Source organism: Dendropsophus ebraccatus, chromosome 4, assembly GCF_027789765.1.
Source record: "Dendropsophus ebraccatus isolate aDenEbr1 chromosome 4, aDenEbr1.pat, whole genome shotgun sequence".
Taxonomy (NCBI): domain Eukaryota; kingdom Metazoa; phylum Chordata; class Amphibia; order Anura; family Hylidae; genus Dendropsophus; species Dendropsophus ebraccatus.
In genome coordinates, this window is record NC_091457.1 from 149,220,931 (window position 1) to 149,244,417 (window position 23,487).

The 23,487-nt window shown below is 42.4% G+C and overlaps 1 protein-coding gene across 1 annotated transcript in view; it reads right to left on the reverse strand.

The window, feature by feature from the left end:
• Window positions 1-23,487, reverse strand: part of HMCN1 (hemicentin 1) — a 195,371-nt gene that overhangs the window by 3,977 nt on the left and 167,907 nt on the right. The window contains exons 92-105 of the mRNA XM_069967438.1: window positions 22,923-23,093; window positions 20,493-20,663; window positions 17,857-18,006; window positions 15,016-15,153; window positions 14,004-14,125; window positions 13,663-13,900; window positions 12,530-12,592; window positions 9,984-10,103; window positions 9,193-9,327; window positions 3,053-3,166; window positions 2,605-2,730; window positions 2,338-2,466; window positions 2,132-2,251; window positions 290-416 (exon numbers count right to left, since the gene is read on the reverse strand). Of these exons, the coding sequence (XP_069823539.1) occupies window positions 290-416; window positions 2,132-2,251; window positions 2,338-2,466; window positions 2,605-2,730; window positions 3,053-3,166; window positions 9,193-9,327; window positions 9,984-10,103; window positions 12,530-12,592; window positions 13,663-13,900; window positions 14,004-14,125; window positions 15,016-15,153; window positions 17,857-18,006; window positions 20,493-20,663; window positions 22,923-23,093 (1,924 nt within the window). The remainder of the gene's footprint in view (window positions 1-289; window positions 417-2,131; window positions 2,252-2,337; window positions 2,467-2,604; window positions 2,731-3,052; window positions 3,167-9,192; window positions 9,328-9,983; window positions 10,104-12,529; window positions 12,593-13,662; window positions 13,901-14,003; window positions 14,126-15,015; window positions 15,154-17,856; window positions 18,007-20,492; window positions 20,664-22,922; window positions 23,094-23,487) is intronic.

Consider the following 23,487-nt stretch of genomic DNA (forward strand, 5'->3'; position numbering starts at 1 on the left):
TGGAGGACACGCGCAAGTAATGGGTTTTAGGTTTGACAGTATGGGAAAACCAAAGGTTATCCATAGCAATTCCAATAATATCAGGATAATGTATGTTTCACCGTTATGGTATAAACCCACACACCGTATACGCAGCGTATTTACTGCCGCGATACGCAGCAAATACGCAGCAGATTAGATCTAAATAACTGAACACAGCATCAAATCTGCTGCGTATTTGTTGCGTATCTGCTGCGTATACGGTGTGTGGGTTTGTACCCTAAGAAAGTATCTAACAAGTGTAGCCTACCCAGAAGAGGAGTCACGTAGGTAGTTTGGAGGGCAAGGGGTATCGATGCACTGGTGACTTCCTCGCATGTTGAAGCACATCTGGTTCACCCCACATTGGATATTTTGTAGAAGACATTCATCAATATCTGTAAATAAACGTGTACATGACATAGTTGTTAGGGAATATATTTACTTTAGCTAGAACTAACTAAAGTTATTCAAAGAAATGAAACCCATCGCGGACACACCCTGAATATGACCTCTTTACTCTGGCACGCTATCTGTCTGAATCGCTCGAAAATAAGGAAATGACACATCTCCCAACAGCATGAATACTGAAAAGATTAGACACAATGTGAGCTTCTTCTTCATGCAATGGCAGTGGTGTACACATGGCGGGAGTCAGATGGGCCTCGGACCGCCAGACGCCCTGAAGGTTTCTTTTCAACATTATTTTAAAATACGTCATAAATCTAATCCAGTAGATAACAGTTGTGGCTCCTGGTCCTTTCAACAATGGGCTTTGGTGCACTAAATCCTGCTGCTGACTGGTGCCAGGACTAAGTCTGATGGTGTCTGTAGGTGAAGAGGACATAGTGTGGCAAAGCTAAGGAGATGAATTATTATTATTATTATTATTATTATTTTTACTTTGGTCTAAGATCTCCATTTATTTAGGGATGTGGTCTTAAGTCCTCTCTATTTTAGGGTCTAGTTTAAGGTCTCTATTTATTTAGGAGTATGGTCTGAAGTCTTAAAGGGTTATCCAGTTAGGTAAAATACATGTTTGATCATCCCCCCTCCTGGAGACTAAACACAGTGTATTGTATTCTTAACTTTCCGCACTCCCCCAGTGTCCTCCTGCGTCATCTTCGGGTCCCAAAAGAATGATCCCACGTCCACTTCCGAGATGCACTTGTCTCAGCAGTGACAGTCCGCTCAGCCAATCACTGACTGAGACAGGACAGCGCCGAGGCCATTGATAGGCTAAGTGGGTTAGAACTGCCAAGTAATGTCGCTCAACCAAGACCCGAAGTTGATGTAGGACACCGGCGGAGCATGGAGAGGTAAAAATAGGCTTCTTGTTCTCATCTCACCAAGTGTAGCAACATATAAAAAATAGATTTGGAGTGAAATTTAGGGTCTAGACTGACTTCTTCATTTATATAAGGGGCTGAGATCTCTTTACTTGGGGGTCTGGTCTAAGATTACCTTTATTTAGGGGTCTGGTGTCTCCTTTATTTTGGATCTTCTCTGAGGTCTTTGTTTATTTAGAAGTCTGGTCTGAGGTCTCTTTTTATCTAAAGATCTGGTCTGAGGTCTCCATTTATTTAAAGTCTTCTCCAAGCTCTCCATTTATTTAGAAGTCTGGTCTGACGTTTCCATTTAGGTTAGGTTGTGCTCGGAGATCTCATCTATTTAGAGACCTAGTATGAGGTCTCAGTTCATTAGGAGTCTGGTCTGAGTCTTTGGCTATGTAACCAGTAGGTTACAGCAGAGGAGGAAACAATCAGCAGAGTATGTCATTTCTCGACAACCAAGGAGGGGCAGGAAGGACCATGGCTACCACTGGCTGCAGAGCCATAGATTGACTGTGAATCTGCTGGGCAGTGTATTACTGACCTATTATTCTACTGTTCCCAATTTACAGAGAGAAAATGACTCTATGAAATGTTAATTCTGTATTACCACAACTATGAACCACTATCTACTAAGGACCAGAGGTTCTCCAGTAAACTAATCTTCATGGGAGAGATCAATGTATCCAGACTTACTTATATAATGAATTTCCAAAATTACATTTTCATGTAACTATATTCTTTTAAATGTTGGTACCCTAAGAATTACTGCCTGGTCATACCTTGACATGACTTTCCATTGGCCATGAGTTGATAACCAGGCGGGCAGACACACTGGTAACTTCCAAGAACATTTCGACATTCATGTTGGCACACATCTTGATGGTCACATTCATTGATGTCTGTATAATAAGACAAAGCGGTGAAACAATTACTAGATTGTAAGGATATAATAAATCAAATAGACCTTAATGGGCATGTGACTTACCGACACAAGGCTTCCCAGGACCTTCAGACCTGAACCCGCGTGGACAAACACAGGCATAACTACCATGTGTGTTTTCACATATCTGATTATTTCTACACCGATGTGTGGCCTCTCTGCACTCATTGATATCTAGAAATAAGGATAGGAAGATTTATACGTCACCATTAATAATATATAATCCCATATTCTCCTTCTGAGGACTGTGGCACATGATCCTTGAACTACCCCATATGGGGGCACTCTATAGATGGAGAGGCCACCACTTACCAATACATGATCCATTTTCTGCTTTTGTAAGCCCACTCGGACATATATCGATGCACTTGTAACTTCCACGTGTGTTTTTGCACAGTTGGTCCGATCTGCAGACACTCTGACGACATTCGTTCAGGTCTATGGGCAAAACACATGAATGAACTTTGTTTCTTTTTCACTCATAAAAACCCCAGTCCCAGTGCCTACTGGGCAGTACCTCTCTAGCAGTGACATCTACAGCCTGCCAATAATAATGTGTTCCCCTAGCTGCACCACCAAAACCGTGACAGCCACTTACACTCATCAATCACCTTTCCAAACTTCTTAACCAGTGCCTTACCATTCCCCTATCGTACCTACAGTATATATAGGTGTCCAGACTTCTGACATGCATTATATATATATATATATATATATATATATATATATATATATATATATATAATCAATACGGACTTACCAAAACATCTTCTGCCTTTCAAATGGAAGCCTGGATCACAGCCGCAGTGATAGCTCCCAATGCTATTAAAGCAACGCTGATGACAAGGGGTTGACTCTTGGCACTCATTAATATCTGCAAGTATTAGAAATCTACATTACAGATATCAGCCAATAATGATCAATGATTCGATTTAAAATTACTTAAGTTTGTTCGGAATAATTTGCTTCAGGGGAATCAGTATAGGGGCAGGGAGGAAGTCTCTGCTCCTGTGCTTACAGCCAGTGTACTATGCTGGAGATGAGCGAATCTACAGTAGGAAACAAAGTGAAGCATTTTGTTCTTATCGGGATTCTACTCATTAGGCTGCGGGCTGCTCTGCTCTCTGCTTCTCCTCCCCGGGTGCTGGAAAAAGATTGATCCAGCCCTTGGAAACTGGGAGAAGTTTCCCAGGAACGGATCCATCTTTTTCCAGCAGCCGGGGAGGAGCGGCACTGAGTTGAGAAGACTTCAAAGCCCGTAGCCGGATGAGTGGAATGCAGATAGGAACGAAGCGATTCGCTTTGTTTCTACTGTAGATTCGCTCATCTCTATACCTAGCCCAATGGCTGGCTGCTAAGCAGAGAGCAATATGGACTATCAATATGGACTATACCTTCTGCTCATTACATAGTTTCCATGATGCCATAGTGTAGGGTGCCACCAAAAGTATGTAGAGGAGCAGGGACCCCTGTCAAAGACAAGAGCATTGTTGTGTTCTCTACACTTGGAAGATAATCCTATTCCTACCTAGCCGATTATTTTATTATAGATTGCATGCACTGTCCCTCAGGCACAGTTTCTCTCTTTTGCTCTTCTCCCCACAATGGTGTGCATAGTCTTTTCCACTGGCTCTAACCACCCCTGTAGTGGCTCCCGATTGGCTGGGAGCTGTTTGTACAGCATCATTGGCTTCCCATTTTACCAAGTTTGGGTAAAAGAAACTTTTCCTAAAGTTTAGACCGAATACGAATCAAATCAGCCGCTTCGCAAAAAATCCTCATTAGCTTTCACATATTGGATTTTCTCTACCGTAAAACTGTAAGGTCTTTTCCCACCCAGTTTTGTAAAATTCATTTTTTAAATTATACTGTATATATATTGTGACAAGGCACAAGGTATAGTGGTCGATGACAGATATGTGTCACCGTGGGGTGAAGTAGGCCGGATAGTATTGGTCAGCAGTAGCGTAGCTACCATAGAGACACGGTAGGCAGTTGCTATGGGGCCTGTGCAGGAGGGGGAGAATCATGTGTCCTTCTGCTTAACCTCTTATGTACTTATAAACCCAATGTTTACTTACATGTTGCAACACAAAAAAGGGTTAACAAGCAGACTTACATGTTGCAACACAAAAAAGGGTTAACAAGCAGAAGACAGAGATCTCTGCTTCACTGCACTTATAACCTATGACCTCTGTTCTCCAGCTGGCAATCAAGTAGGAAAGGAAAATGTGCAGAGCTCCTTGCAGAGGTCAGGGGTTATCAGTGCACCAGCAGTAAAGCAGATATATATATATATATATATATATATATATATATATATATATATATAATCAAAGTCTGTCTGTCTGTCTGTCCCAAATAGACTTCCAAACGCCTGAACCGTTTGACCCCAAATTTGGCACACAGATACATTGGGTGCCCGGGAAGGTTTTAGCGAAGGTCCTGTCGCCGCCAGATGTACAGGAGGGGAGGGGGAGGGGAAAGAGCGGCACCCCATAGAGATGAATGGGAAAATCTCCTCACTGCAAACACAGGTGATATAATTAGCTGCAGCAGACACGGCAGTTGGAGCCTTAGCAACCAATAGGATTACTGCTTTCATTTTCACAGGGAGCAATGGTTGCTAGGGAAGCTGCCTCACAACATCCACAGTAATAACTGGTAGACCCCCTACTCCATCTATACAGTACATGTATACAGGACCCCCTACTCCATCTATACAGTACATGTATACAGGACCCCCTACTCCATCTATACAGTACATGTATATACAGGACCCCTACTCCATCTATACAGTACATGTATATACAGGACCCCCTACTCCATCTATACAGTACATGTATATACAGGACCCCCTACTCCATCTATACAGTACATGTATATACAGGACCCCCTACTCCATCTATACAGTACATGTATATACAGGACCCCCTACTCCATCTATACAGTACATGTATATACAGGACCCCCTACTCCATCTATACAGTACATATATATACAGGAGCCCCCTACTCCATCTATACAGTACATATATATACAGGGCCCCCTACTCCATCTATACAGTACATGTATACAGGACCCCCTACTCCATCTATACAGTACATATATATACAGGGCCCCCTACTCCATCTATACAGTACATGTATACAGGACCCCCTACTCCATCTATACAGTACATGTATACAGGGCCCCCTACTCCATCTATACAGTACATGTATATACAGGACCCCCTACTCTATCTATACAGTACATGTATATACAGGGCCCCCTACTCCATTTATACAGTACATGTATATACAGGACCCCCTACTCCATCTATACAGTACATGTATATACAGGACCCCCTACTCCATCTATACATTACATGTATATACAGGGCCCCCTACTCCATCTATACAGTACATGTATATACAGGGCCCCCTACTCCATCTATACAGTACATGTATATACAGGACCCCCTACTCCATCTATACAGTACATGTATATACAGGACCCCCTACTCCATCTATACAGTACATGTATATACAGGACCCCCTACTCCATCTATACAGTACATGTATATACAGGACCCCCTACTCCATCTATGCAGTACATGTATACAGGACCCCCTACTCCATCTATACAGTACATGTATATACAGGGCCCCCTACTCCATCTATACAGTACATGTATATACAGGACCCCCTACTCCATCTATACAGTACATGTATATACAGGACCTCCTACTCCATCTATACAGGACATGTATATACAGGACCCCCTACTCCAACTATACAGTACATGTATATACAGGACCCCCTACTCCATCTATACAGTACATATATATACAGGACCCCCTACTCCATTTATACAGTACATGTATATACAGGGCCCCCTACTCCATCTATACAGGACATGTATATACAGGGCACTACAGGTATACCACACTGTGCTGGATAACACTGTCATACCAGACCTGACCAATACCGCCATACTGTGACTGGATAACACCGCCATACCAGACCTGACCAATACCGACACACTGTGACTGAATAACACTGCCATACCAGACCTGACCAATACCGCCATACTGTGACTGGAGAACACCGCCACACCAGACCTGACCAATACCGCCATACTGTGACTGGATAACACTGCCATAGCAGACATGACCAATACCGACACACTGTGACTGTATAACACTGCCATACCAGACCTGACCAATACCGCCATACTGTGACTGGATAACACCACCTTGCCAGACCTGACCAATACCGCTATACTGTGACTGGGTAACACTGCCATACCAGACCTTACCAATACCGCCATACTGTGACTGGATAACACCATCATATCAGACCTGACCAATACCGCCATACTGTGACTGGATAACACCGCCATACCAGACCTGACCAATAGCGCCACACTGTGACTGGATAACACCATCATATCAGACCTGACCAATACCGCCATACTGTGACTGGATAACACTGCCATACCAGACCTGACCAATACTGTCATGCTGTGACTGGATAACACCACTATACCAGACCTGACCAATACCACCACACTGTGACTGGAGAACACCGCCACACCAGACCTGACCAATACCGCCATACTGTGACTGGATAACACTGCCATAGCAGACATGACCAATACCGACACACTGTGACTGAATAACACTGCCATACCAGACCTGACCAATACCGCCATACTGTGACTGGATAACACCACCATGCCAGACCTGACCAATACCGCCATACTGTGATTGGATAACACCTCCATACCAGACCTGACCAATACCACCATACTGTGACTGGATAACACCACCATACCAGACCTGACCAATACCACCATACTGTGACTGGATAACACTGCCATACCAGACCTGACCAATACCGCCATACTGTGACTGGATAACACCGCCATACCAGACATGACCAATACCGACACACTGTGACTGAATAACACTGCCATACCAGACCTAACCAATAACGCCATACTGTGACTGGATAACACCGCTATACAAGACCTGACCAAAGATTTTCTGGCAAGTCTGAACGGGAGGGTACTGCCCCTTTGCAAGGTGCTACCCTACGCACCAGACCATGGGTGCCTAATGGTAAATACGACCCTGCAGGTATACAGGACACTACAGGTATACAGGACCCCAAAACTATACACTACAGGTGCACGGGACCTCCACCAACTTTATACTACAGGTATACAGGACCCCAAACTTTACACTACAGGTAAACAGGACCCCAAAACTATACACTACAGGTATACAGGACCTCCACCAACTATATACTTCAGGTATACAGGACCTCCACCAACTATATACTACAGGTATACAGGACCCCAAACTATACACTACAGGTATACAGGACCTCAAAACTATACACTACAGGTATATAGGAACTCCACCAACTATATACTACAGGTATATAGGACCCCAAACTATACACTACAGGTATACAGGACCTCAAAACTATACACTACAGGTATACAGCACCTTCACCAACTCTTTACTACAGGTATACAGGACCCCAAAACTATACACTACAGGTATATAGGAACTCAACCAACTATATACTACAGGTATACAGGACCTCAAAACTATACACTACAGGTATACAGGACCTACACCAACTCTATACTACAGGTATACAGCACCTTCACCAACTCTTTACTACAGGTATACAGGACCCCAAAGCTATATACTACAGGTATACAGGAACTCCACCAACTATATACTACAGGTATATAGGACCCCAAACTATACACTACAGGTATACAGGACCTCCACCAACTCTATACTACAGTTATACAGGACCCTCAAACTATGCACTACAGGTATACAGGACCTCCACCAACTCTATACTACAGTTATACAGGACCCTCAAACTATGCACTACAGGTATACAGGACCCCCGAACTATATACTACAGGTATACAGGACCTCCACCAATTATACACTACAGGTATCCAGGACCCTCAAACTATAAACTACAGGTATACAAGACCTCCACCAACTATACATTACAGGTATACAGGACCCCCGAACTATACAGTACAGGTATACAGGACCTTCACCAACTGTACACTGCAGGTATACAGGACCTCCCTCAACTATACACTACAGATATACAGCCCCCCCAACTACACACTACAGGTATACAGGACCCCCCAACTATACACTATAGGTATACAGCCCCCCCAACTATGCACTACAGATATGCGAGACCCCTAAAAACTATACATTGTGGGTATACAGAACCCCTCCAACTATGCACTACAGGTATACACTAATTCCACTGATTAACTCAGATGAAACAATACCTTTAGCTTGGCCTCCTGGGCACCTTAGAACAAATCTAATTAACACACTGACACTTTATACCCGGGCAGCGCCGGGTACATTTTCTAGTATATATATATATATATATATATATATATATATATATATACGCAGTGCTTTGTGTTGTGCATAGGGGAGGGGGCCCTTAAATCTTTTTTGTTATGGGGCCCCGTGAATCCTAGCTACACCCCTGTTGGTCAGTAACCGTAGGTTACTGACATGTTTTTCAAATTTAGCATAACTGCTTTATGTTGATCCAGTAAGAAGAAGAAGTAGTATCAGTCCTTCCTCCATATTTTCTAGTCTTTTTGAATCCACTTTGGATTTGGCTCAATAACTTCAAAAAATGTAGTGTTCGAAACGTCTCCTATACTTTTTTAGGGTTCCTGTTTTTTGTGACAGTATTTGCAAGGTAATTGTGGAAGGGACAGAAATGGGTTCTCTTGATGTTACCTATAAAACTATTACATCCTTTTTAACAAAATAAACATTTGTTAGAAATTTTAATATAAGCGATAAGAATAATTGTCCAGTTGCTCTCATTGCCCATACTTTACCTTTACAGTCCAGACCATTAGCAGAAGCTCTAAATCCAGCTCCACATTTCAGGACACAAGTGTATGACCCAATGGTGTTTTTGCATTCCTCATTTTTCCGACACACGGCATCTTCCAATGTGCACTCATCGATGTCTGCAAATAAAGATATTAGGAGGAACTCAGGGTAATAAATAGTATAAATTTATCTTTTCCCAAGGGGTATTCCCAAAGAGTTTCATTCATTGGGGAGTGATTGCGTCCCTGTCCTAAGGATCGTTAGGAGTCCGGTGCTTGGACCCTTAGCGATCAGATTGTTATTCTACAGACAGTGGAGATCCAACCACCAGGACCTCACTGATCCTGAGAATGAGTACTCAATCGCCCCTAAATATATGGAGCTCTCGGTGCACCAGCATGGCCAGCACAACCTGTGCTCCATTTCTTCTCTATGGGGCGATGACCGCTTCTATGCACTGAACTTGGAACCATTCAGCAGCACCACAGAGAATTAATAGAGCACAGACCGTGGTAAGTGCTCCATTCATTGTGGGGGTGGTTGTGCCCTCATTCTCGGAATGGATGGGGGACTTGGCAGTCGGACCCCCAGCAAATAGCTTACAAACTGAGATGGGAATACCCCATTAAGTGGCATTCTAGGCATAGAATGGAACATGTTGGGTTCAAGCATACTTAATCTTTGACACCTTTTATAATATAAAAATATATTATACCGATAGATACTCAATCTATTTTATATTATTGCTGAATAATAGAAATTGGAAATAGATTCATAAGACACCCCAGCTTACCATGGCACGTCTTCCCGTCGGCCGAGCTCATCAGGCCTTTCGGACATGAACAGTAATAACTTCCCATAATATTATGGCATGCATGTGAGCAGGGGCTGTGGACGGCACATTCATCGTCATCTGAAAGGATTCAATACAGATGAGTTACACAGTCTGCAAAGTTCTTCATGGAAAGCCTTACAGGGCAGAAGAAACTGGCACACACCAGAGAAAGCTTGTAAAATGTGATCTAAGACGTGTATAAGCTGCGTGGTAATGTTCCCAGTCCTTTCATGCCAAACATTAAGAAACAGTAGTGATATTTAAGCATCGATCCCCAGAAACAGTCCCCAGCTACAATCCAATCCAATGTCCATGTTATCATGTTATAAAGGTTCATTTGTTTGGTCTGTTCCATAGTTGTTATTGTGGGCACTATAGGTTCCCGAAAACAGAATCCGACTCCGTGACTCAATAACTAAGAGCGATGTACAAAGACATTATCCTCCGCTTCCGATTACTCATTTACATGTTCTGCCAATTCTAAAGCTTTTTTTTTTATTGGCATGATATACAGGAATGAAACATGTGCCTGTCCTGATATCACTCTAGCTTTGTATCTTATAAATATAAGAGATGGAAAAGAAGATGGATGGGAAGACGGACAAATAATGGGGCATGACTAGGAGTGCTTGGTATAGGACATGCTCTCTTGATGCTTTGTCCTGGATTTCTCCTTTTTTTTAGACGCCTACCAAAAGGTGATCATACACTCTTAGTACCTGTCGGCTGTTCGCTTATTTGGCCAACTGCTGTCTCGATTAGGGCTTGGTGTTTTTTTTTTTTTTTTTTTTTTTATCTCTATATGATAAAGATTTTATTTTGGAATGCCAGAGATATTAATGAGAATTTTTTAAAGAATTATTGAGATAGCTGATTCTCCTGTTGTCCTGATAGTTGCCACGTTTACACCAGAAGATTATTGCTTAAATTTGAAAGATTTAATGAGTTTTTGCACCAAAATCAGCCTGTCCAAAAAGACCCTTAAAAGTGTATGGCAACCATTCACACTACGTAAGTCTCCGGACGTAGCGCGTTCCGTGAATAAGCGGCCGGAGACTTACGTAGTTTGCACACAATGGAAAGTATACGATATATGGCGGCACAGTTCACACTACGTAAGAACTTAGGCGAGGATCGTACGTGGCGCCGTAAAAAATGAACCAGACCATTGTTTGAGGACGAAAATGCCATAACTTACGCCCGTAGCGTAACATGCGGTCCGTACGTAGTGGTGATTTCTTCATTTTTCCACTTTTCTTTGCCGATCCAAAAGGTTCTGTGGGGTGTCCGGGGCTAGGCGAAGATTTCCACGTAAAAGACCGCTGTCAGATCGCTACGTAGGGCGCTCGGGAAGCGTAAGTAGCCTGCGGGCATAAGTTCGCACTCCGTACGTAGCCGGCCAAAAGGAGCGTAAAACCCCGGCCGGACATATACGCGGTAAACTCCGGCTACGTACGGAGTAAAATATGCGGCCGGACATATACGTAGTGTGAACATAGCCTTATGGTGCGTTTACAAGTAGTGATTATCATTTGAATTTTCGCAATAACGCTCGCATTTGAGCGATAATCGTTCCGTGTAAACACTGCAAACGATCAAGTGACGAGCAAGAAATCGTTTATTTTGGTCTTTCAGCATGCTCTCAAATCGACATCGGTCGTTCGCTAAAAATTTGCAGATTGCTTTGTGTAAACAGTCTTTCAAAGATTCACCCTATTTGAAAGATGGGCTTAAGCGATCTAAAAAACGATCGCAATAACGATTTTTCTAACGATTTTTCTCTGTCTAAACGCTGATCGTTATAAAAACCAAATCATTGCTTCAAAATCGTTAAACGATTGATTGGGCGAATTATCGCTCCATGTAAATGTAGTATTAGTCCCTGTCATTAGAAAAAAACTTTTGAAATGTTGCACAAACAACAGTTTGTGCAACATTTTTGTAGAAAACGTTTGATTGGTCAGAGCCTGTGTATCCAGACCCCCACTGATCATTAGAACGAGTGGAAAGAAGAGTGACACTAAGCACTTGGCTCCTTGGCTGCTGCTTTTTCTATCTTGCTGGGAGAGACACGCTCTATATACTCAAAATGAAACTTAAAGCCCAGGGAGAGATGTGCTCAGCCAAGCTCTTCTCCTGCCTAGTTTCTACGATCAGTGGGGGTCTGATAGCGTAAACCCAAACCAGTCATAACTTCTGATTTGTCTCTTTAACATGCCAAAAGAAAATTCTAATGATTGGTTCTTTAAGACTTCTCATCCAACCAGCGCAGTATACCCTAAACTCATGGGGAGCAAAAACTTTAAATACTAACTTCAATACTATTGTACTGCAGTATATTGCGAACCCTCTTCTCTATTAGTACAGCTTGACTACTGAGTACTAAGACCTTCTTAGTACAAATACAAAAGGATAGATAGATAGATAGATAGATAGATAGATAGATAGATAGATAGATAGATAATGCAATGATATTGAATATATTTTTTGTTGATATTTTTTACCTTCACAGTAAAGCCCAGAGACATCGTAATTAAATCCAGGGGGACACTGGTTGTCTACATCACCTATAAGGGGGGGAAAAAAGCTTGGTAAGCAAAACTATATTAGTTCATGCAATTCAAAAATTTACAAAAAGCCAACGATGGAAAATCCAATTGTAATGATAATAAGCTGAATAAAATCTATATTCATTGTAAGGTTCCCATGTTAAAAAGTATGAGGGAGATTTATCAAACATGGCGTAAAGTGAAACTGGCTCAGTTGCTCCTAGCAACCAATCAGATTCCTCCTTTCATTCCTCACAGTCTCTTTGGAAAATGAAAGGTGGAATCTGATTGGTTGCTAGGGGCAACTGAGACAATTCTACTTTACATCATGTTTGATAACTCTCCCCCAATGTGTTTAGTATATACACTTTTACTGATTGTTGCAAGAATATATGGATTTTCTATCCTTTGAGATTATCAAAATTGAAGTAAAGGATGGACACATTTGAACCTCGGATCTAGTAGTGGACTGGCAATTTGGGTATTAGGGCTTCTCGACACCTTAATTTATTGATCCCTAGCAAGTTTCTCAGGACTAGTGATGATGAAACTTGGCAAACTATGGCTGAATCCATGTGTTCTAAGACGCCCTAGGGCTGCATCCAACTTCTACAGCCAATGGAAGTTGAATGCCGAATTTGAGTTTGGGTGCAGACCTGAAAATTCGCCACTCATTTGCTATTTATTGGTATATCATTGGTAAAGTGTTAACCTTGTGTATGAACATGACTCCTTTAAATGAACACTAAACCTAAACGTATAGCCTACATCAAGAGTGTTCCCCACACACTGGCCCAGAAAATGAAAAGGTTAGCAAAATAGCATTGCAATGCTGTTCACCATGACTGGTGCCTAGTCACAGCGGAGGGGACATGGCAGCTCTAGTCATCGAGCCCTCACAGACTGGCTTGATTGGCAGTCTGTGCCTGTGATTAGATACCTGTTGTGATACGCACCAAAGTTATTCTCTAGCTCTGTGTGGCATCACGTAGAGCAGACGTGAGCACCATCAGAACACTATTCTCCTTACCCATCAGGTCATGAGGACAGTGTGTGAGGTCCCGGAGACTATATATAACACATCATACCTTTGGAGATGGAAGCACGCATCCCGAAGCTAAGAGTTTCTTCCACAGGGTTGTAATCGGATACCACAGAAGATACTCGTAAAATCTCCACCATGAAAGGCATCTTGCCATGGCTGGGATCATAGCTGATAGTGTGATTCCAGGCATACGGTACACTGACTCCGTCCAAGTAGAACATCCTTGTTGAGTAGGCGTACAGATGTCCAAGACCTGTTTGGACATAATCCTCTGTGTAATCCTAAAATTATACATATATATGTCTTCAGGCTCATGAAATCTAACTATGCTTATAATGTCTGCTAAATATTATGGGAAGAAATGTATACGTCTTCCATATTTACTTTTAACATGATGTCATTAGATGATTGGAGCTGGAGAACATATCCTCTCACAACGGTATCCAAAACAAGGAAGCCATCAGCATCCAGGCCACGGGCGGTGTGAGTGATCCGCAAGACTTCACCTGTGAGGTTAGATGAGAATATAGCTTTCACCATAGTCTCTCTGTCATCGTTTAAATTTTATTTTAGTCCATGATGACATCTCCAAGATTAAAGGCTACGGAAACCTTTGAATGTATTTTGTTTTACATTTCTGATTTCTATTTCTTATAGTTCAACCTTTTCTCTATAGGTCTTTAGTAAATATTTTGCTTTGTTTCTCTTCTACAGCCTTGTTTTCACTTATAGGGATGGCTGCTGTTCATAGTCAAATCATTGGAGGCAGCCTGGTGGGATCAGTCTTCAGCCTCTATTTCTCCTCTTCTGAATAGTCTTTTAACCTTATTTATGATCAGATAAAATATCAGAAGAGGAGAGATAAAGACTGGAAATCTATTACTTTATATCCCTCCAGCACTTATAGTCCCCGAAGGTTCCTTTACTGCCCTTATTTTCTAATAAGGTTGCAGACTTTTTGAGGTATAATTATCAATGCAATTGGTGCAGTTTTTGTTGAAACTACCCTGGACCCCAATAATATATTTTTTTTATTGAAAATCCTGAAAAAAGTGGTGATGGGTTTACAGTGGTAGACAAAGAATAAGAATGGCTTGCATCCATTGATGAGCTGTAAATGGCATCAAGCTCTTTGGTGACTTTATGGCACGGAGCCACAAATCGGCAGCACTTGCAACACCAAAACTCACTTTCTGCAGAGATTTTTTTTGTGCTTTTTTTTTTCAATAAAATGTGGCTGATTTTCACCCACTTCATTTGTAATATAAATGGTGCCGATTTTCTGCTCAAAAAATTCTACGTGAAAAATCAGCTGAAAATAAGCCATGTGATGTTACCTTTATATAGCATTGATGCTTGCATCCAACTAAACAAAAACTTATTAACAATGACATACCTGTTGCAAACTCCACCTGAGACTCTCTAATAAATTCACCCCCTGTAAGTGTGAATCCATTTACCGCCTCCTCGACTTCTCTTGCTACTGTCCAATATATAGGATTCAAAATGGAGGCAAGATTTTTCATAGAAGGGCCTAGATATGATAAAAGGATTGAAACATTTATATGGAATAAAGAAGCACGTGCCCCCTCTCCCCTCACTCTTCGCCCTTAGTATAGAGCCAGTAGCCAATTTAATTAGATTAGATCAGAATATAATTGGCTTTGGGGCGAGGGGTGAGGGGGACAGGGTGTCCCTTTACGCAGATGACATGCTCTTGTTCTTACGAGACCCTGTAACGGCTATCCCCAGAATCATTGAGTTGATACAGAAGGTGGGGAGGTACTCGGGCCTTGGGATTAATTGGAAAAAAATCGGTTTTAATGCAACTGGCCGTGGAGGGTGATTTGTCCTTCCCGCAGCTTCAGGTTCTGGGAAGGGGTGACTCCTTTAGATACCTGGGGATACGGGTCTCTCGGAACCTGGCGGCTTTCAGTGACCTCAATCTAGTTCCGCTGATAAAAGAGACAGAGGATAAGGTGAAGGTGTGGCATACTTTGCCTCTCTCTAGAGCAGACCGGTTGGTGTTACTGAAGGCGGTCTTTCTTCCCAAATTCCTGTACATTTTTGGGGCCGCCCCGGTTTGGGTAGGCCAGAAGGTCTTTAAGAGGATGAGGAATATTTGGAATTTTCTAATTTGGGGGCGCAAACGTGTTCGTATAAAGTTAGAATCATTGACAGCACCTAAGAATAGGGGCGGGCTTGGCCTTCCGTCCATGGAGTTGTACTTCCTGGCTTCTCAGGCCTTTTGGCTTTTGAACTGGAAAGACAATCCTTTTTTTTCCCAATTAGGGGAGGGGGCAAGGGAAGCCTCCTTAGATATTTTTCAGACCCTTGATGCCGGGATATTGGAGAGGGGAGTAAGAGCTGACTGGCCGATGGTGGTCGCCTTGGTTAGAACATGGCGGGAAATAAAAAAATGTTTGGGGCTGGAGGGTTTCCTGAGCTTCTCTCCTCTCTGGGACCACTGAAAGCTGGTGGAGGTTAAGAAGTTAGAGGCTCTTCATGGAATATTTGGGCGCGACCTGAGGCTGATAACAGATATGGTGGTTATGGGGAAGATTAAAACTTGGGAACAGGTCAGGGCAGAATACGGCTTTGCAGACTCCCGTTGGTTTGATTATCTGCGTCTCTCTAGGGCGTTAGGGATGGATCTTAGAAGGACGGAATATAGGCTCAGAGCGAATATAATGCTGGATAAGTTAAGAGGGCTGGGTAGTAGATCTAAAGGGGTCTCAATATTGTATAAATGCTTCCTTTTAGAAAGGAAATGGGTTTTTGGGAGCCAGAGTGCCTGGGAAAGGGATATCGGGACGAGGGTGAACTGGTTATCAGTTTACTGTAACATCAAAAAAGTAGCGCCCTCGGTGAACCATCAGCTGATCCAGTTTAACATCGTCCCCAGACTATATTATACTCCTTCTTTCCTTTGTAAAATTAAAAAAAGAACTGATAATCTTTGCCCTAGATGTCAAAAGGATGTGGGAGACTTTGTGCATATGCTCTGGTCGTGTGAGAAGCTGGGTCAGCTTTGGTCCGGGGTCTCCCAGGAGATAAATAAGGCTATGGGCTTGTCCCTAGGAGAGGACCTCCGTTTGTTTGTTCTGGGGGATACATCGGGACTACCCGCGGGGATAACTAGGAAGCAGAGGAAGTGCCTGCTGAAAATGCTATTCTGTGCGAAATTATTGATTATGAGAAGATGGATATCCCCTCAGCCACCTAGTCTAGCGGAATGGGGTCAGTGTGTGAAGCGATATGAGTGTGTGAAGTAAGGGGATGAGGTCCTTTCCCTTTTTTTTTTTCTTTCGTGCATGTTCTCTGTTGGGATGGGGGGGGGGTTGGGTTTGGGTGAAAGGGATTATATAGGGAGTGCTATGTGATGTAAGTAAATTTGCCTCCTTGGTGCGGAGTCGGGTGGGGGTAGGGTTGGGGAGGGGGGCAGATGGGTGTTTTGTAATATGGTGGGTTTAATTGTTTGGAATTTTGTTCCTTGTACATGTAATTTAAAATTAATAAAAAATTATTTCTAATTAAAAAAAAAAGAATAAAGAAGCACTAAAAGTGGTACTACGGCAACAATTATCTTTTTTTTTTTTAAATATTTTTATGATAAACTCATAATAACCTATATAATTTATAATAACTTTGTCATTTAACTTTATTTAAGTAAATGTAAATTTTTTCCATTAATACATAGTCTGGCAGCAGTAAGGGGTGACACAGTCCCTCTGCTGCCACCAATGGCTAGGTCAGGAACTGCAGGGCTGCTCAAGCTGCTCCTGGCTCAGCTACATATTACCAATTACCTTCCACATTAGTGATACTGAGGCTCCCCTGATGTCTATCATTCATATTAGTATTAGAATAGACATTACACTTGGGCATTATGCTTAACAGAACAGAATCTCTGATCACTAACTACCATACCCATCTCTGAATGAACAGTTCCATGCATTTTGCAGATGAAATAAGATTCTTTTTCTCTCTCTGCTCTAAACTGCACAGAGCATTGCCTTGAGGTTGTCTTACTTCCCCTACATAGTACCATCTAATACCTAATAAATCCTATTCAGCAAGCCCTACTCAAGAACTTTTTACAAATCTGGTAATCTTTTTAAAAGTAGACATGAGACATCAATTCATTTCAACCTAAATTTCCCAATTCCTATTACTAGGCCAATGGGTCGGCCTAGGCTTCGTAGTCCTTTGCATTATAAATACTATGAACTCTTACCCAGACTTTTTGGGATGTTGTTATATTGTGCTTTTAGGATCATACTTTGTGAATCACGGGAGCTGCTTATTGTGCCATTGAGAAATGAAGTGCCAAAGTCAACGTCATTGATGGTTCCCACTAGAGTCCCTCTAATAAACTGGGCGCCACCTAAATAAAAGAAAAGAAAGATTTAGCATAAAACCAAACAATGATTTTATTCAGGAGTTACCAATATGGAAGAAGGAAAGTGAAGCATGTCATAGTCACCAGTGGATCTCATGCGCATGATCATAAAATCCTATTCTTATTGTTAGAATTATTGTTTTAAAGAAGAAGTCTGGCGGATTCTAAAATCCTGCATCCTGCAGGGGTGGGGGGAAATTGATTACAAGTATTTACTTACCTTTCCTTGTGCCCGCGGAGAGCAGTGGGACCGGCCTGGGGACCCCCGGCGAATAGGCATGTCCTGGTTGATGGACTGTCCCTTCAGCCAATCAGTGACTGGAACGGCGTCCCGCCCCAGTCACTGACTGGCTGAGCAGCCAGCCCATCAGCGAGGTGATGTGTCCCAGAGATCCCAGAGCCTGGTGAGGGTCCCGCAGTCAGTCCTGCTGCTCACTGCAGACATGGGGACATATAAGTCAGTACTTGTAATCAATTTCCCCTCTGCCCCTGATGGCTGCAGGATTTAAGAATCCACCGGACTTCTCCTTTAGCTTTAGTAAATGATCAAAAGAAAAACACAAAAACACAACAATGTGCAAAATCAGGAGAAGTTCGGCTTTTATGATGTGTACCACATTTACTATGAGTTTACTATGTTTTTTTTGGCACCTTTTTGCCTTACTTGAAAAGGCAGGGTGGCTGACTGCCGTCTATATTGATTAAAAAAAAAAAAAAAAAAAATTCTACTAACATAAAAGGAATGGTAGGTTTCCTTTATTAGGGTTTATTACAAAGTAGATAATATAAATGTATACAAAAGGGAAACATTGTTCAACCTTAATAGAATTGAGTAACTAAGGTTCATCCGTACGGCATTTGATTACCGATGGCTGATGAAGTTGTATGCAGCCCTAGGGAGTCCAAGAAAACATGGATACAGACTATGGCCTATGGCTGTATCCATGTTTTTCTGGATTCTCTAGGGTTGCATCCAACTTCAACATCCACCACTAACCAAATGCCATGTGCTCGGGTTTGCATGAACCAGAACGTGCTTGAAATTTGCTCAGCTTTAATCCTCATTACTGTCTTAGCCATTCAAACAGCTAATTTATAATCTGTGGACAACGTCGTTGTAGAGGCTAACCCATTCCTGTAGGTGGCATCCTTTAGTTAGAATAGCTTCTTGTCCTTTCGATGACTCCTTGGGTCCCGGGCACTCATTGTTATGTCAGAGTGTAGTGACAGCTGTCATCTCTGCGGACAGCTGTCCATCCACACAAGTCCATTGAGTACAACACCCCTGTTTTATGGTTTTACGACAGGAGGAAAACTGTGTGATCTGTTCCCAGTCAGTTTGTTCCCATCTATAGGAGGCCAGATGCTGTTATCTATCTCAGTCTACTACTCTTCTTTCTATCTCCATCACTTTCAAGTCCATTTGTGTATTTATAAGGTATGCAGGGTATTGCCCATGTTGGCTTCTAACAGTGATCGATGTCTTTTAAGGTCCTTTCATATTCCAGCATCAGAGATATGGCTCGACAGGACCTCAACAGATAGGGTCTACACAGTCCAAGTGTTATGTTAATCTATTCTGGCTGGCTGACAATATACTGTACTTCATGTCTAGATGGAAGCACTTAATCCACCATAATCTGTAAATAACCTGTTCAAAAGTACCATGGACCATCCCAAGTTGGGTAAATTGAGGAATCCTTTGACTAGCACCGTACACCAGCCCCCCCCCCCCCCCCCCCCCCCCCCCACACACACACACTTTTTTTTACTTCTAGCCATATTCTGAAGATGGTGGCCAAAAGAAATGGCCGATCGCCGTTGGACTTATATAAAGAATTACTCTATATCCAAATCGTAGTTTGTCTCACGTACCAAGTCTCCATTGTTTCCTTGGGGTGTCCATCGACAGTAGTCACTTGTTTATACAATATACAAAAAATCCCTAGTACTGGATGAATGTGCACAAGGTAAAGTTCCTCTTTCTCATGAATACATTCGTAAGTTTGCAATGGTATGGCCAATATGGGATTTGTAAACCCAGAAAAGAATTACCAGATCCTCATGCTATTTACTTCTCATAGTTCTCATTGTAGTGTTAGGCTGGGTTCAGACTGCATTTGTGCAGTCTATTTAACGGATCCGTTTTAAATGGTTACTTAAACGTACATAAAAACGTGGTCAACCACAAATAAAACTGATCTGTTTTGATACGTTTTTTTTTTTTAAAATGGAAGTCAATGGAAAAACTGACTCAAACAGATAAACACAAATATGTCCATTTTTATGTCCGTTTTTCATCAATTTTGTGTATTAAACAGACTGCAAAATTGCAGTGTGAATCCAGCGTAAGACAGACTAAATAAAATTAGGAATTGCTAGGATTATAAATATATTTTACTATATTGATTTATTTCACAATCAGTCCATACACATACTGTATACAGATACCAGTAAGTAGATGTTCTCACCTTGGCACGCTTGGACGTTACATTTCAGTAGTTGGGTGGAGTCCCCCGGGCAGGAGCGTACACTGTTAGATTCCATAAGATGTTTGCACACACGGGTTCGAATCTGTTGACCCCCACCACATGTAGCAGAGCATTTACTCCACGCTTCCCAGGGACCCCAGTTACCATCAACTGCAAAGAATATTACAATATACAAGATTTACGACTCTGCACATACAATGGTACTAAAAGCGTACAAAACTAAATACCAGAGATTTTTCTGTAAGTGTCTCTGAAGGCACCAAGTACAGTCTTGTGTATCTTGTAGAAATAGGAAATATTATAGATTAACTAAGGGTCCTATTAGACGGGCCGATTAATAATTTAAATGAGCACCGATCTGCTAGGTTGGCGCTCATTTACTGAGCCTATTACACCGCTCGATTAGCAAGGGCTGCACAGACATTGTTAATGATGTTCATGCAGCCCTTGCCCTAAACTGTTCTTACATTACCTATCCACTCTCCCGGTCTCCTCCTACTTTCTGTTCTCTTCCCGAAACCGCACACTGCAGCTTTTCTGAGCTGACAGGCCGCTCAGCCAATCACTGGTCGTGGTGATCCCAGGCAGTGATTGAGAAGTTGCAGCGTGCGGTGTCGGGAAGAGAACAGAAGGTAGGAGGAGACCGGGAACGTGGAGAGGTAATGTATGAACAGTTTAGCCAATGATTTTAGGTCTGGACCTTAAAAAAAACGTTCAGCTGATGATCGTTATCATTGGCTGATCGTTGTGGCTATTACATGGAGCGATATTTAGCCGAATCGACCGATTATCGATCCATGTAATAGGGCCCTAATCCTTCTTTCCCCATCTGTTGCGGAAAGTTAGGAGACCTCCATAGACATTAGTCAGCCAGTCCAGGAAAATATGCAGACTAGGCCGACTTTTCTCTAGAACATTTCTATATGGGGCCCTTAGATCGGATCTTTTTTATATGAAGCCTAAATAATAATTGCTTTTGCAACTGCTGCTTGACATTGAGTGCTGCTAACCAATCTACCTGTCTATACTGAATGAATATGCTGAATATGCAGCCATATCTTTGCTTCTAAGCACATCATCCTGTATTTCACAACATTACCGGCATCTTCCCTGTACTTTCCCAGGTTTCTCTTATTTGTCAGAAATGTAATGGACCAAACGTGTTTATTCAGTTCTCTTATATTTTGAAGTAGTCACTAAATGGCAATCCTGGAAGACTTCCAAATCATAAAAAATGACTTTTTATTATTTATCATGTGAGCGAAAGACCTGTTGTGTGACCATTACAACAACAGTAAGTCTTTGTATTCTCGTCTGTAGACGGATGTGCATATAGTCAATTTCCTTATTTCTAACAATTATCAAGTATATGAAAAATGCAATCTATTGAGAGGGGTGACAGCTCTGAGCCTCGTCATACACTCAGCTATAAGTATCTGTCACATGGAGCTTACAGTGAGCTAGCTGGATTTGTTGCAGTTTAAAGGGAACCTGTCACATGTTTCATGCTACCCCGAACTTTATTAGTTGCTATACACAGCAAGGGCTGCACGGACATCGCTATTGATGTCCGTGAAGCCCTTGCTGCATGATCATCGAGCTGTGATATAGGCTCTGTAAACGAGAGCTTAAAGGAAGTCCGGCTTATAAAATCTGGCAGGGGGGAATTGATTCTAGCACTAATGGTGCGTTTACACAGATAGATTTATCTGACCAATCTTTAAAGCCAAAGCCAGGAATGGACTATAAACAGGGATCAGGTCATAAAGGAAAGACTGGGATCTATCCTCTTTTCAAATCCATTCCTGGCTTTGGCTTCCAAAATCTGTCAGATAAATCTCTCTGTGTAAACGCACCATACTTCCCCCTGTAACAGCGTTGAGTGGCAGGACGGCCTTGGGACCCCTGCCAGGCTCGGAGATCTTCAGCGCTGATATGACAGGCCACTTAGCCAGTCAGTTACTGTGACGGGACGCCATTCCAGTCACTGATTGGCCAGTTCATCAGCCAGGACAGACCTTTTCCCGAGTTGTGACTTCATCACAACTCGGGGAAAAAGGCCTTCTGACGGGAGTCCCGAGGCCGGTCCCATCGCTCACCATGGGCATGGGGAAAGGTAAGTTCATACTTGTAATCAATTTCCCCCCTGCTCCTGCCGGCTGCAGGATTTTATAATCTGCCAGACTTCTCCTTTAACAGATCGGCTCTTTACATTAGTGATCGGCCATGTAATAGAGCCCTAAGTCACGTGTCTCTCCCTAGGACTGTTGGTAGGTTGGGAAGCAGCCTTGGGGACTGACTCCCTTTTTTTCAAAGCTGGTCAGCTCATATTACACATTTTATGTGTCAAGAAAAGGGGGAAGAAAAGAAAGGACAGAGTAGAGTACCACAGCTTTAGTCCATACTTACCAGGGCACTTGTTGGTGTTACACTTGTGTATCTCAGAGTCAGCACCGGTGCAGCCTCGGCCACTGCTAGAAGGAGCCGGATTATCACAGGCTCGGTATCTCCTCATCTGTCCACCATTGCAGGTACGGCTACACGCTCCCCAAGAACTCCATGATCCCCAGTTTCCATGAACTACAATGAAAAGTTAAATCTTAGTGTAAGTATATGGCGTAATACCATGTTGTCTTCCATCGTAACCTTGGTGAAAAAAACTGATGGAATTCCATTGTGTTCATTGGGAATCCATACGTTACATGACACAGAGCTGTCCAATGCAGATTTAAAAATAGCTTATTGACATGGAAAAGGTCATGTGTAGCCTGGAAGTAATTCGCTTCAGTGAATGGGTCTTCATCCATTGAATACTCAGCCAAATAATTGTCATACAAGTAGAAAACCCATAGCAGAAAATGCAAGGGAATGCACTGAGTTTTAGGACTTGGATCCATGACAGATTGTTCTGACATAACATCCATCACCTGCACATAGGCTAAAGGCCCTTTAACATTGGCCGATTATCCAGGAA